Here is a 14,898-nt window from a genome sequence, read left to right as displayed (position 1 = left end):
GAGAAGCAACCTTGTTAGGACCAGACTTGGTTCAGGAGACTACTGAGAAGATAAAACTAATCAAACAACGGCTAACCACAGCCCAAAGTCGACAAAAGAGCTATGCGGATCAAAGGAGACGACCCTTAACATTTGAGGTAGGAGATCATGTTTTTCTCAAAGTTCAACCTCATCGAGGTACTACACGATTTGGGAAGAAAGGAAAACTTGCATCTTGTTATGTGGAACCCTTTGAAATTCTGAGCAAGGTAGGAGATGTGGCATACCGTTTAGCACTACCATCACAGCTCACAGCGGTGCACAATGTTTTTCACATCTCAATGTTACGAAAATATGAGCCACACCCTTCCCATGTTATCAACTAGGGAGAGATTGATCTCAATGAAGATGCAAGCTTTGAGGAAAGGCCTATAAAGATTATGGATCGACGAGAAAAGAACTTAAGAGGCAAAGTAATCCACTTGGTGCGGGTGTTGTGGCAACATCGAGGAATAGAGGAGTCTACTTGGGAAAGAGAGGATGCAATACGAGCCAATTACCCTCAGTTGTTTGAAGATAAAGGTACGCGTTAAAATTTCAAGGACGAAATTATTTAAGGGAGATAGGTTGTGAGAACCTGAATTTTTAGACAACTAATTAGTTTGATTAATAATAATATTAAGTCAGTTAATAGTGATTATTAAATTATCGAATTATAATGTTAATAACATCATGGTTAATACCAATATTAGATTCCTTTAAATAAAATTATTTATCTTTCTGTGAAAAAAAAAAATTGTATCTAAATATAGTTGTGGAAGCTAAATGAGTTAAACAAATGATAACTATGTTAGTAAGAGAATAGTAGGGAGCAAAATATCTAGTGACTAGGTTATATATATATATATATATTCAATTGATTTTTATTTCAAAAAAAAAAATCATCAAAATTTATGTTGGGCAGAGAAATTCGGCCCAAGCATGCTAATGCATGCCTTTGCTTACTGCCACACTCCATGCCTACATGCATAGATGGCAATTTCAAGCCTTTGTCAAGGCTGCCACAGCATGCAAACCAACTGTAATCTATCCTCTTAGATCATAGTTCCTAAGCTAAAAGAGAAGTAAAGTAAAAATATAATAATAATAAAAAAAAAATTAGGCCCTTAAACTCCTATAATTAGGAGCACTATTCAGCCTCCATTACACACACACGTAACTGAGCAAAACAAAAAGAGAAAGAGAGGGAGAGAAAGCAAGAGGGAAAGGAAAGAAGAGAGGAGAAGAAAGGCTCAACACTTGGGATTTTTTTTTACTTCATTGAGGTAAAAATACTCAACCCCTATCCTCCCTTAGATATTTTTTTTAACTAAATCTATACATTAAAAATATGCAAGAGTGTGTATTGATAATACACAAATGCTCAATGCATGTTACATTTGGATGGAATGATAATCTTATGATTATGTGATTTCTGTCCTTTTTACAAATATGGGTTAGGTGGTTTAGCTAATGATTTTGCTCTTTATGTGATCAAGTATTCTCTATTGTTGAATCAATCTTGCATACTTATGAATTTGTATTTACTCTTCATCAATATTATTTTCTGCTATCACTAATGAAAGTAAATATGAAGGATTAAAGTTTCACATGGGAATAATAGTAAGAAACATTTTTTTTAGTCTTGCATGTGATTCATAGTGGATACAAAGTGTGTCTTTTGCAAAACTAATAAACTTCCAGCAAAACAAATTTTTAGTCTGTTTTGAATAAACCCTAAACAAACTCATGAGAACACTTTCAAAAAAGAATAAATCTGAAACTACTGGAGTTAGTTTAACATGTTTTCATGGTGTTAGAACGTTGAAGAAAATTATTTGACAACGTTTCATGGCCTGAATATATTTTTAACTTCATTGCTGTTTGGAGGCAACAGCAATGCTGACTTTACCAGGTCACTGGTTATTCCACAGAATGAATTTTCAAGTGATTCAAATTGGAAAAGTTATATTTTTAAGTTACCATTCAAATGCCACTGGTTTCATAATTTTTTATTAAGTATTGAGAGAGAAACACCAATTTTTCCAAAATGTGACAGAATCTGTCCAGTTTTCTTATAAAAATTATTTGACCATGTTCGACTGGTTTTCAGTCTTCACACCCTTCTAGAAATATGTTCTAAACTAAAAAAATTAGCAAACCGTTCTGACCATGCCTCTTTTCAACACTGTTTCAGGCCCCTTTTTATTTTTTGAACACAGAATACCTGTGCTGGAGGGTAATGTAACTCATTGTCCTAGAAAATCAGATTTCTTCCAAAAATTATTTCTCCATTTTAAAATCGTTTTTAGCCCTGGTGTTTTTCTCAAAATATTTTCCTAACTCGATGAACTAGCACCAGTTAAAATATTATAATGGTTGAACATCGTTTGGTATGGGTTTCATATTTTTTTTGTCTGACCATACAGTGCTGAAAGAAGAAGTGTGTGAATTCTTAAGAAATTTTGTGATGGGTTCTAAGACATTCTATCACATTTATTTTGGTTGCCATATATGATTGTGTTGTGCTATATAAACATTAGGTCACTGTGGTTCTCAAACTAAAACTCGCACATGCATGAAAATGTGAATTCGACGAAGTAAAGAAACACGAAATTGAACCGATGATACATTAAAAATTTAAAAGTGGTGGGGTGAGCCCGATTTAGAAGCTTGCACCAGTGAGTTGCGAACCCTAACATAGCACGAGAAGGTATTTCAGCTCTTATCTGTGTAGGCAATATAAGGTTGGTGGTGCGGGTGTCACAACATAGACCGTCCCCTTGGAGCAGACCATGATGTCACGACTCAGGTACGTAACCCTGGTGCATGGGCATCATTGTGTAGGCGATATAAGGTTGGTGGTGCGGGTGTCACAACATAGACCGTTCCCTTGGGGCAGACCGTGATGTCACGACTCGGGTACGTAACCCTGGTGCGTGGGCATCATTGGTAGTTACAGTAAGTAACATTTGAATATTTGACCAAGGAGGAGTCAGAATTGCCCATGGCCATTGCTTAGCGGTTGAGTGGAAATAGCGTTCCGCGGAGAGTTACTTAAATTTATCTAATAAACTAAATCCATGAGAATTTAAAAAGAAAAGTGTGCATTTTCCTTATGATGAATTACTATTTTCGTTTGCCATTTTTTTTTATTAATTTATTTATCTATTGTTATTATTTTAACTGTTGGCATTCTTGTTATGCTTATTAAATGCTACCTGTTATTCTGTTACTACGCATTATTCATTAATTGTGAGTATTATTATCGGGGTGGGTATTTTCAGGTTATAGTATATTATTAAGCTCGTCGCTCATTGGCATTCTCGTTGCCCTGGCGTTTTATGCCAGGTACCGAAGAAAATGAAGGAAACACCGAGGCCTTGCAATGCGACATTCAGTCTTGGTCAGCTTGAAGAGTCCCCAAATTTCACAAACTATTTTCTAAAATTTCCTAGTTTTTCTCTAGTTTTCTTTTATATATTTTTGTGATATTTTTTATTTTATTTTTTTGTACTGAGAATAAGTTTTAAGTATTTTTAGAATTGCAATTTGAAGACTTTCAAATTTCTAGGCTGTTAATTAATGTGTGTTGGTGATTTTGGTGGCAATATTGATTTTAAATTCTAAATTTTATTATAATATCCTTAAAATTTGGGGCGTCACAGACCCTAGGCCAAGACTTAGGCCATCATTTTGAAACCCGGTCCAACCCCGTAGGCCCACTCAAGGCCCGGCCAGCGCTGAGGTCCAATGTTTTTTTAATGGAAAATAATATAATTTTGGTAGAAAAAATTAAAAAAATAAAAAAATTTTGTTCAGTCCCATTCAAGCCCGAGCCTAGGCCTAGGCCTAGGCCAAGGCCCGAATACCCATGGGCTTGGGCCTAATTTTTTGGTCCATAGGCTGGTTTGAATTTTGATAGGAGCCCGTGAGGCCCGGCATAAGCTGAGCCGGATCAGGCCAAATTTACATCCCTTTATGCACTTGATCATTGATATTAAAAAAAAATAAGACTTTAATATACATTTTTTAATATATTTCTTTTGTTTATAATTATATATTTTTTTATATTTTGCTTGTTCATTTATTAGTAAAAATGACAAGGAGTTGAAAAGGGAATATATGATATGACTCTCTCACTTTATTTTTTACGGTTGTATGTAGTTTACATGTGTAGAAAGTTGAGAATAGATTGAAAATCTATGGGCCTGTTTGGTAATATTTACGTTTTTAGTTTATATTTATAAAAATTTTATAAATTGGTTTTTGTTTTTTTTTTTTACTTTTAGAAAAACATAAACTACAAAACGCGTTTGGTTTAGACAAAATATTTAAAACAATTTAAAAATATAAAAAAGAGTGAGAAATGGCAAATGGTGGCGGGTGGTGGGTGGTAACGAGTGGTTGCGGCGGAAGACAGTAGTGGAAAATGATGGCGGGTGGTGGTGGCGGAAGACGATGGTGGAAAATTGTGGCAGGTGGTGGGTGATGGTGGCAGAAGACGGTGGTGGAAAGTGGCGGGTGGGTGGGCGGTGGTGGAGGAAGACGGTGGTGGAAGGTGATGGCAAGTGACGGGTGGTGGCAGCGGAAGACGGTGGTGGAAAGCGGTGACTGGTGGTGGCAGGTGGGTGGTGGATGACGGGTGGTGGCGGGTGGGTGATGGTGGGGGGCGGTGGCTGGTAGGTGGGTAACGGTGGTGGGTGGTGGCGGGTGGCGGGTGGTGGTGACGGGTGGGTGGTGAGTGATGGTAGTGGTGGTAGTGGTGGTGGCTGCCAATTGTGGGTGGTGGTGGTGGCCAGTGGTGGGTGGTGGTGATGGCAGGTGGTGGTGGTGGTGGTGGGTAGTGGGTGGTGGTGGCGGTGGCGGGTGGGTGGTAGGTGGGTGGGGGTGGGGGTGGTGGTGGTGGCGGTGGCAAGAGGTGAGTGGTGGTGGTGGTGGTGGTGGTGGTGGTGGCGGCGGTGGCAAGAGGTGAGTAGTGGTGGCGAGTGAGTGACAAGTGGGTAGTGGTGGCGAGTGGGTGGCAGGTGGATGGTAGGTGGTGGGTGGTGGTGGTGGTGGCGGCGGGGGGTTGGTGGTGATGGTAGGTAGGTGGTGCCTGGTGGTGGCAGATGGGTGGTGAGTAGTGGTGGCAAGTGGTGGTGGTGAGGGGTGGGTATTGGGTGGTGGTGACGGAAGACGGTGGTGGAAAATAGTGGCGGGTAGTGGCTAGTGTTGGGTGGTAAAAAAAAAAAACTCAAAATGAAAATACATTTTTTGGCCAAATTTATAAACTGAGACCACTGATTTATAAATAAAAAATATACCAAACAAGTTAGTTTTTAAAATTTTTATAAATATAAACTTAAAACTGAAAACGTAAGTGTTACCAAATGGCACCTATATGACCGATAAAAATTATATTTGTTTTTTAAAATGAATAAGACTACAAATTCCTCTAAAGAGTGTATTTAGCATAGGTGGTGAAAGAATTTTTTATCCCCATTATTTTATTTTAATGAAAAAATAATATTACATCTCAAACTTAATATTATAACATTAATAATTTAATTTAAAAATAACAAATGTGACGGTTTTTTTATTTCTATATCACTTATTTAGATAGCCATAATTGATTTTTTTAATTGAAAATACTTATTAAACAATTAATAAAAACATATTACTTATGAACCAGTAATACAAAAAAAGACTCAAACAATTATATAAAGCAGTTATTTTCTTTTTCTTGTTTTGATTGAGGATAGCATAGCAGTTATTTTCTTACTAACCCTACTCAACTTATAGCGGTTACCAAACATCCCCTAACAAAAAGCAAATTGTCGATTTTATCCAGAGATACCAATACACGTATACAGCCCTTTTAGATCTAATCAGGGGTGTTTGCCGTTCTGTTTCAGCTGTTCTATTCGTCATTTGAATGGACGGATTAAAAAAAATTAATTTGAGCAGATTAACGAATTGATGGATAAATATGAATCAATTTAATGATTTAAATTTTTATAAATTTTGAATATAATAATTTATCAATATTTTTTTTAGATAACAATTCAATTCAACATAATCAAAAGATTATCAAGTAAATTGTCAAATATTAATAATAAATGCATGTAAGAAAACTATGCATTATCAAAATTATTTCATTACTTTTTTTTATTTAAAACTATTTAATTTGAATTTTAAAAAAATGACAAAATTAAACATTATATTTTTTTCATAAAAATACCAAATATCAACACTAGACATTTGATAAAAGGATTTATAAATTGAAAATATAATAGAATATATAAACTTTTTTTCAATTGAAAAAACAAACAGAATATTTAAACAAATTAACAATCTAAAGCCTTACAAATTATTAGGGATATTCACAGTTTGGTGATTCAGTTGCGGTCAAAAAAATCTCAAATTCACAATCCGTTTAAAACTAAAAAAATTAAAAAAAAATCAATCTATAATTATTTACTCATCATCACGCATATGTCCAAAATAGAACCGATCAATTTGATTCGATTAGTTTATACGGATAAAAATATCCACTCAAACACCCTAGATTCAATTACAAAAACTCCAAAGTGCAAAATAGTCATTTCAGTATCAGTTATCCTTGTTGTCGATACGAATCACTCTTTAATTTCTCAGCACCAACAGCAACGATCAATCGCCTCCGACCCCCCCCCCCCCCCTCCTTCTCTCTCTCTCTCTCTCTCTAAAACTCTAGAGAGATTCCACCACATTTTCTTCTATATCGACGACCGCCCCCTTCTCTCTCTCTCCCCTTTCTCTCTCTATTTCTATCGATTTATCTCTATACCATCTGTCAATCGTTTCCGATTGCGCCGCAATCCACCGATCCGATCGGAACCGTCGGTTTTCCGGTGACCTAATCGGCCGGACTTGACAAATTCCGGTGACTATTCGACCGGTGATATATCGTCGCAATGGAATCTATTTGATGATTATTGTTTTGTTCATCGAGGGTTGAGAACTAGGGTTTTGGATTTCGAGTTTTTTTTTTTTGGGGGTTCGTGGTGTTTGTACTATTTTACAGTTATGCCACGGAGTTCGCGGCACAAATCGCACAAACAGAGCAAGCACAGTTCCAGAGAGGCTAGAGAGCACTCGGACTCGGAGGAGGATGTGAAGATGAAGGATAGGAGCGGTAAGGAAGAGGAGTCAGTTAGGGTTTATAGGGATTCGGGGTTGAGCGAGAAGCGAAAACTCTCTTTGGGCAAAGATCTGTCTGGTCACGGTAATGGCGATACGGTTGAAGAGTATGGCTCTTCGAAGCGGCGTAAGGAGAAGGCCGATGCTAGTGCCGGCTCCGATAGATGGAATGGCGGTGGGGATGAGAGAGGCGATGGCAGAATTGTCGAAAAGGAGACGAAAGGGGAAAGTTCGAGGATTGATGGAGAGAAAAGCTCAAAGTCGACGACTTTGATTGATTTGAAGAGTAAAAGCAGTAAAAGGCACGATGGTGGTAGTGAGAAGAAGGAGGAGAAGGGGGGTTTAGTGTCAGAGAAAGAGGAGAGTAAGAGTAGTAGCAGAGTTGACTCGAAGCGAAAGTCTGAAAAAGATTCTGGTAGAAAAGAGGTTAAAGATTCAAAGGAGTCAAAGGAGAAGGAACGTGGGTTGGAGAGGGAGAAGAAGATTCAGGAGATTAAACGTGAAACAGAAGCAGTGGCAGTCGGTGATGAAGCGTCTAGGAAACAAGGATCGCATTTGGTGGATTTTGGTGAAGAGAGACAGGGCAAACGGGGTAGAGAAAATACTGGTAAGGTAACTAATTGTTGTGTGTCTATGAGAAGTAATGTTGTTTGTTACCATGCCAATACTACATTGTTGGTTTACTATAGTTGTAGTTAGTAATGGTGTTGATTGATATGTGTGTAGACGTGTTGTTTAATGTCCTCTATCAAAAGATTCCTATAAGCATACACATTTTTGCTCTGCATATCATTTGAATTGGAAAAGGTAGAAATTATGGGTTTTTCTTTCCTTAACAAGTGAACGGGGAAGCCTTTTGGTCATCTACATTAGCGGAATAGGTTTTAAAGTATCTGCATTAGGGAAACTTTCAGTTTTAACTTGTTTACTGCATAACAGTGCAGTCACTGCATAACTTGTTTTAAGTTGTGTGTTCTTTGTAGACAGCAGCCTTTATTTTTACATTCAGTTATTTGTCACTATTTTTCTCACTATCTTACATGTTTCACAATTTTGCCAAGTGTCATTTAATTGAAGAACAAACAAATTAAATAAAAAAATAGAAATAACTGAAAAGAGAAAAAATTGAGTGCTTAAAACTGTTGGTATTGATATTATGGTATTTTTTTTTATGAGAGACCCAGCCCCAGCCCCAGCCCCAGCCCCAGCCCCAGCCCCAGCCCCAGCCCCCAACCCAAAATTCATTCTTACTCCTACAAGAACCAGTTTTGTCTCATTTTGTTTCTTTATTTTGTCTTATTTTTTCCTGTAATCTATCTTGATGATGCATGAATTATATACGTTGTGGTTTTTACAAGTCATCCACCTTAGGATTCCTTGTTTTCATTTTCATAAAGGATTATCCTAATTGTCTCATAAGTTACGTACTCGAATGGGTTTGGGTTTTATTTATGTTGGGTTGGTTATATGATGCTAAGCTTATGAGGTAGCGTGGGACCTCTACCAAGTTGCAAGTCTTCATACTTTTTTAGTAGGTGCTTTTTTTACACAGTTCTATCCCCTTTTTGTTCTTAATTTTTTTCATTGTTAGGAACACCTTTTACTCTGTGGTAAACATGTAAGAGCTACTAAATATGCTAAATTCACTTCCTTCACTGTTTTGGTCACAATTGCGTTTGCAATGAATGTTCCTGCTCTGGACTACCACATCCTTCCAACTTATTGTGCTTCTGATGTGTCACAATATAACTCTTGCAAAATCTTTAGCCCCAAGAAGTTTGATATTTTTAGGTGTTTAAAAGTAGAGGAATTCTCACTTTATCTTTTCTTTCACTGGATTCCAGTTACACTTTCATTGATTAGTCAATCTTATTTTGCTTATTATTTCAGAGTGGCCTATACAAGATGAGTTACGAAATCCTGAATTAGAGAAGGAACTTGAGAAACGGATAAGGAGGAGAAGAGATGGCTCTAATGATAAGGATAAATATGAAGATGATGTAAAAGAAAGTGAAGATAGACGACTATCTTTGAGGGGTGAGCGTGCCAAAGATAGCAGGTACAAGGATGAGAAGCGCAAGGATGGAAGTTCTGGAGATAAGCACCGTGAAGATGGCGATAGAGACAATAGAAACAGGGAAGATAAGTATCGAGAAGATGCTGAAAGAGATAGCAGACACAGGGATGTTAAGCATCGGGAAGATGGTGACGGCGATAATAGACACAAGGACGAGAAATACCATGAAGATGGTGAGAGAGATAATAGGCACAGGGAAGATAAGTATCGTGAAGATGGCGACAGAGATAATAGACAAAGGGACAATAAGTACCGTGAAGATGGTGACAGAGATAATAGGCATAGGGGTGATAAATATCGTGAAGATGGGGATAGAGATGATAGACACAGGGATGATAAGTATCGTGAAGATGGGGACAGAGATGATAGGCACAGGGATGATTGGTATGCTGAAGATGGAAACAGGGATAGTAGAAACAGGGAAGAGAAGAATGGTGAAGATATTGGCAGAGATGGTAGACGCAGGGACGGGAAGCAAAGAGAAGATAGTGACAAAGATAAGAGATTCCGGGATGCCAAGTACCGGGATGAACGCTCCTCAAGAGATCGCACTAGTGGTAAGTCTGATATCAAGCGTTCAAGGGATGAAAGTAATGCTGCGGAGCTTCATTACAGGAAATCAAATAATCGTGATGGTAGTCCAATTTATGATGATAGAGGTACCAGATACAAAGATGATAAAGGAAGGAGAAGAACCAGTGACAAAGAGGACCATGGTGATATTAGATCTCGGAGTACGAAAGAGCAACATTCTGACGCAGGAAAGAAATCTATCAGCAGTGCTAGAGTAGAGTCAGTTAGTGATAGAGGAAGGTCTAACGCACGTAATGCTGATGTGGATATTACTCCAAACCACAGCAGACGGCGGAATTCCCCTAGCTCTAGTTCTCATGCTGCAAAAGATCATTACAGGTAATTTGTTTGGCATTTTTTTTAATGCAGTACAGAAGTTGATTTTCAGTTACGTTTTGTAAGATGCCGTTTAATTCCTGGGTATAAATGATACCGAACCCTATTACTCTTATTTTCAATATATATTTTTAAAAACTCAATTGGTCCTGATAAACATACTGAGATTGTTTGTTATGATCAATGGTTTGGGCACAGGTGCAGTGTCTGCTCTACTGCTAGAACCAAACACTGTTAGTATTATACGTGGGCATTGGCATCTTGTCTATGTCCTTTCATTGGGTTGGGTAATGAATGTACCACCAGTTTGAATGGGAATGGGAACAATAACCAAACTCAATATGGTACTCTGCGGTGGGTACTTTGTATCAGTGTCAAATGCTTGTTTGCCACTGTCATTACCAAGATCTGCCAGTATGGAAATGGAGATGGAAACTGATACCAGGAAACAATATGAGATGGTTAAGTACTCTTATGAGAGGAGTTTATTGTAGTAACAACTATCTCTTTTCATATTATCAGTTTTTTTCTTTTTTGGGGATGTCCCACAGTGGTTTTTCATTTCAAAAGTCAAGGTATATAATCTTATGATCTTCCAATATTATCCTTTTTGGATGAATGTGAATGCGTATAATAGTGTGAGTTGAAGGGTTGCTTTGTAGATTAAAATATTGTTACTTGAATGTGAATGCATATGCATATGCATATGCTTGTCTTCTTCAAAAGTTGGCTGCTCAAAGATGGAAAAAGAATTTAGGCTTAGGGAGTAGATAATATTTAGAAATAATTAGGGACCTTACTCATAAATTGGCTTCTCTAATAATTTCTAACATTGGGAATCTGTTTTGAATACTTGGCACATAACAAAATACTGCATTTTCAGAAAATTTGAATGTCATCCGAGTATTTGGTGATATCCGAATGAGTTATCATGATTTTTTCAAATCAAAGTTCTCTCACTGCTTCATTTGGTTAGGATGACAGTTTTGTTGGAAAGTAAAAATAATGTGTTCCCCTCTCAAAGTTAACTTTTCCTGTAAAATCTGCGACAGAGGTTTAATGACAATATTTGGCAAGGCCTTACAATCTTGCTTGAATGGAGTGTAAAGTGTGATTCATCGTCTGGCAGTCTCACTTGACTAGATGTGGTCTGACACTGTTTGAAGTCAGAAACTGTTGAAACGGGCATTTCGATAGCTGTGTTCCACTATATTATCACGTGTGATTGTAGTTAGTATGCTTTGCTAGTTGGTACTACTAGTGGTGCACATGTTAGGCCACCCTCCCTATGTCAATGAGTGACCTTATTGGGACTTGGATTGGCCATCCTCTGCTTTTTAGATGGAAGCTTTTTCTTAGTGGAGGGATCTATTTTCAGTGAGATTTTAATTGACAGTCATCAAACATGATTAAACTGTTAGGCGGGGTGTGTGTGTGTGTGTGTGTGTGTTAACTGTGATAATATCCTAGAAAGATGTTTGGGGGTAGTGGATTTAACTTCAAGAGTCTAGTGTTGTTCAGGAGTGGAGGTCAATACAATGTGAATGACCAGAAAAGGTAATGATTAGGATTGAACTTATGTGATGGAAGGGATGACCGGGATAGTGAGCACAAAGTGATATGCACTTGCACATAAATCATGTACCTGATTTGGAATTACCATTGATATATATATGTATATCTTTTTTGGAATTTGTCTGGGTTGTGATTAAGCACACTCTAGGGTTAGATCTATGCTACTGATTCTATTTAAATTTGTCCAGTGAGAACATTATTATATTTGATTTATTGTATTATGCACTGCATTAGCTACTAAATTGTACACGCCAATTATTTTAATTTTCAAATTCTTGTCCCCTTTCAGGCTTTCAAAGCAAGAAGAATCAAAATATAGAGACTATGCACATGAAGAGAGAGTTCGACATAATGTAACCTCTAGCAAAGAATTTTCTGGTGTTGCTGGAGGAACTGAGAAGGCTTCACTGTCTCGGTCAATTGAGAAATCTCTTCAAAAGGATGACAGTCATTTGGGTGAGTTATCAGCTGACAGGCGTACAAAGGCCGATGCCCGCACTTCACCCTTGCATGTGGTGGATAGATCTCCATCTTCAACAAGTACTGACCGCAGACACTGGAATAGATCCAATATTAGGCGTAATCTTGATGTGGAGGACTCGGGGCAAAAGAGTGGTGGTTCGAAGGATGCAAAGGATTATTCTGCTAGGGAAGGCAGAGGAAGTCGTGACGTGCTTATGGAGACACTTCCAGGAGATGAGCTTTCTCAGGCAGATGGAGACAACTTTTCTGTTTCCTCACCTTTTAGTAGAACTAGTCACTTGTCTAGCAATTCCAGGTCTCTTTTACCTCCTCCTCCCCCCTTCAGGATGGGGGCTGACAGCCCTGTAGCTTTTGGCTCTTTGGAAGATGACAATAGAGGCAAGTCAAACAACCGGCATAGGAGGATTGGTGATCCCAACATGGGAAGAGTGCAAGGAAGTCCTTGGAGAGGCATCCCGAACTGGCCTTCCCCCATGGCAAATGGCTTCATGCCTTTCCAACATGGTCCACCGCCAGTAGGTTTTCATCCAGTGATGCAACAGTTCCGCGCTCCTCCAATGTTCGGTGTTAGATCATCAATGGAATTAAACCAATCTGGGGTTCCTTATCATGTCCCTGATGGTGACAGATTTTCTGGCCATGGGCGTTCACTTGGTTGGCGAAATCCAGTGGATGACTCTTGCCCTCCTATCCATGGATGGGATGGAAGCAGTGCTATTTTTGGGGATGAATCCCACATGTATGGGAGACTAGATTGGAACCATAATAGAAGCCTTACGGGTGGTCGAGTGTGGGAGACAAGTGGTGATGCGTGGAAGGGGCAAAATAGTGGTGCAAGCACAGAGTTGCCATCTGCACCCCAGAAAGAGGATTATTCAGCTCGAGGACCAGCAGATGACGTTTGGGCTGGTCAGTCAGGTCTGCAAGCTCAGAATGATAAAAAACAACCCAGTGTTCTGGTTGAAAGCGTTGACATCGATCAGTCGAGTGATGCTCGTGAAAGGGATACTGTTGAAACTTCCAAAACCATTCTTGAGGAGATGCCCAACCTTTCAAGAAAGGATGATTCTTGTCTTTCACAAGTTTATCTTTCCATGCTTGACATTTCAGCAGATCTTACTCATCCTGAGTTGTATAGCCAGTACACAAGTTTAATGGGCATGGATCAGAAATCAAATTCTGAAGAAGATGATTCCAACATTTTATTTCTGGAGGTATAAATTTTAACATTTTCAACCAGTAGTTTATCTTGTTTCTCTTAATTATTAGCTGTTTAGTTATAATGGAGTTATTTTTTTTTTCATTTGATAGGAGGCCATGGATGCCACAGTGAAGCTCCCTGAGAAAACATCGAGTGTTTCACTTTTTCCTACCATAAATGATGCTGTTTTTCAGGTGTGTGCATGCTGAGAAATGTATAAAGTATCTTTTAAATGCTTGTTAACAAGAATTCCAATATAGAATGATGTTGAAAATTCAATTATTGATGGTGTTTTGTTTCAAAATGGAAGGAAGAACCATGTCATTCTCTTGACTTTGTGGTTAGATAATTCCATTTTTAGGGCAGTTTTGCTGGCTTTACTTGAACCATATACATTTACAGTATTTACTATTTTTTCAATTTTAAGTTGGTGATCTTAAATTTCAGCACATGTAATGGATATAGGATGTTTCCAATGGTTGAATATATATGACTAAATTATCTTTCTGATTTTGTGATTAACTTGCAGAAAGCCATGTCCCTGTACAAGAAGCTGAGAGAAGATGTCAAAGCCATAAATGTTGATAAAGTACCCTTTTCCAATGTGAAGAACCTTGAGTCTGCTCCAACATTGGATCAAGAGGTAGCGGGTTTAGATGACGATAAACAAGGGGAGGTGGTACCGGCTTGTGATCAACAAGAAGCAGAAGCTGCAGTTTCAGTTTTAAAGGATGTCAAAATGGAAGAAGTGTCTCCTGCAACCACCTGTGAGAAGATAGATGAGCCAGTTCTAGTTGACAGTCTTGAGAAATCAGAATCATCAATTGCAGCTTTAAACGAGGAGAATCTCGAATTGGATTTGGTTTCAAAGCAAGAGACACTGGATTCTATTGTTGAAGACAAATCTTCAGATCCAGAAAATGTAGAACTGTCTGAAGCCAATTCACCTAGTAAGGTTAAAGAGGTGAGCAGGGCTATCGGCTCCAATAATGATGGACCGAAATTGCATGATACTAAGTGTGGTCCCTCGCTTTTTTCTGATGTGTCCTCTGAGGCATGTGAGGCAGTGATGCCCGAGTCAATTGAGTCTACAATGGTAAATTTAAGTCGGATACATCAATCTCCTGAAAGTACACATTGAGACAATTTTTATTTTCTGAGTTTTTGAAATGCCTTTCCTTCTTTTGAAATAATGTGTTCTATCATATCCTGTGCTTGCTGCTTTATCTCTTAGTTCATCAATAAAGTTTTATATCTTCAACTCCTTTATTTTGATTTCTTTTTCAAGATGGGAAAATATGGACCTAAAAAACCATGGTCCTTTTGCTTATGTGAAATATGATGACTTAATTAGAAGCCTTTTAGGAAGTAATATATATACCCAAAGTTGTCTGCTACCCATCTTCCTTGGAGTATCTTGGGTACTTCTGTTTCTAAATTCTTTCTTAGCTATTAATGTTTAAACTGATGT

The 14,898-nt window shown here is 38.1% G+C and overlaps 1 protein-coding gene across 1 annotated transcript; it reads left to right on the top strand.

The window, feature by feature from the left end:
- Positions 1-6,572: 6,572 nt before the first annotated feature.
- LOC114283661 (LOW protein: zinc finger CCCH domain protein) lies at positions 6,573-14,696 on the top strand. The gene is made up of 5 exons (XM_028226534.2): positions 6,573-7,789; positions 9,073-10,171; positions 12,033-13,440; positions 13,538-13,621; positions 13,957-14,696. Exons 1-5 carry the CDS (start codon positions 7,069-7,071, stop codon positions 14,566-14,568), a joined length of 3,924 nt encoding a protein of 1,307 aa, XP_028082335.2. The 5' UTR covers positions 6,573-7,068; the 3' UTR covers positions 14,569-14,696.
- The last annotated feature ends 202 nt before the right edge of the window (positions 14,697-14,898 follow it).

This window comes from Camellia sinensis, chromosome 11 (assembly GCF_055761805.1).
Source record: "Camellia sinensis isolate YWXY chromosome 11, ASM5576180v1, whole genome shotgun sequence".
NCBI lineage: Eukaryota > Viridiplantae > Streptophyta > Magnoliopsida > Ericales > Theaceae > Camellia > Camellia sinensis.
This window is presented reverse-complemented; position numbering and strand designations above follow the sequence as displayed.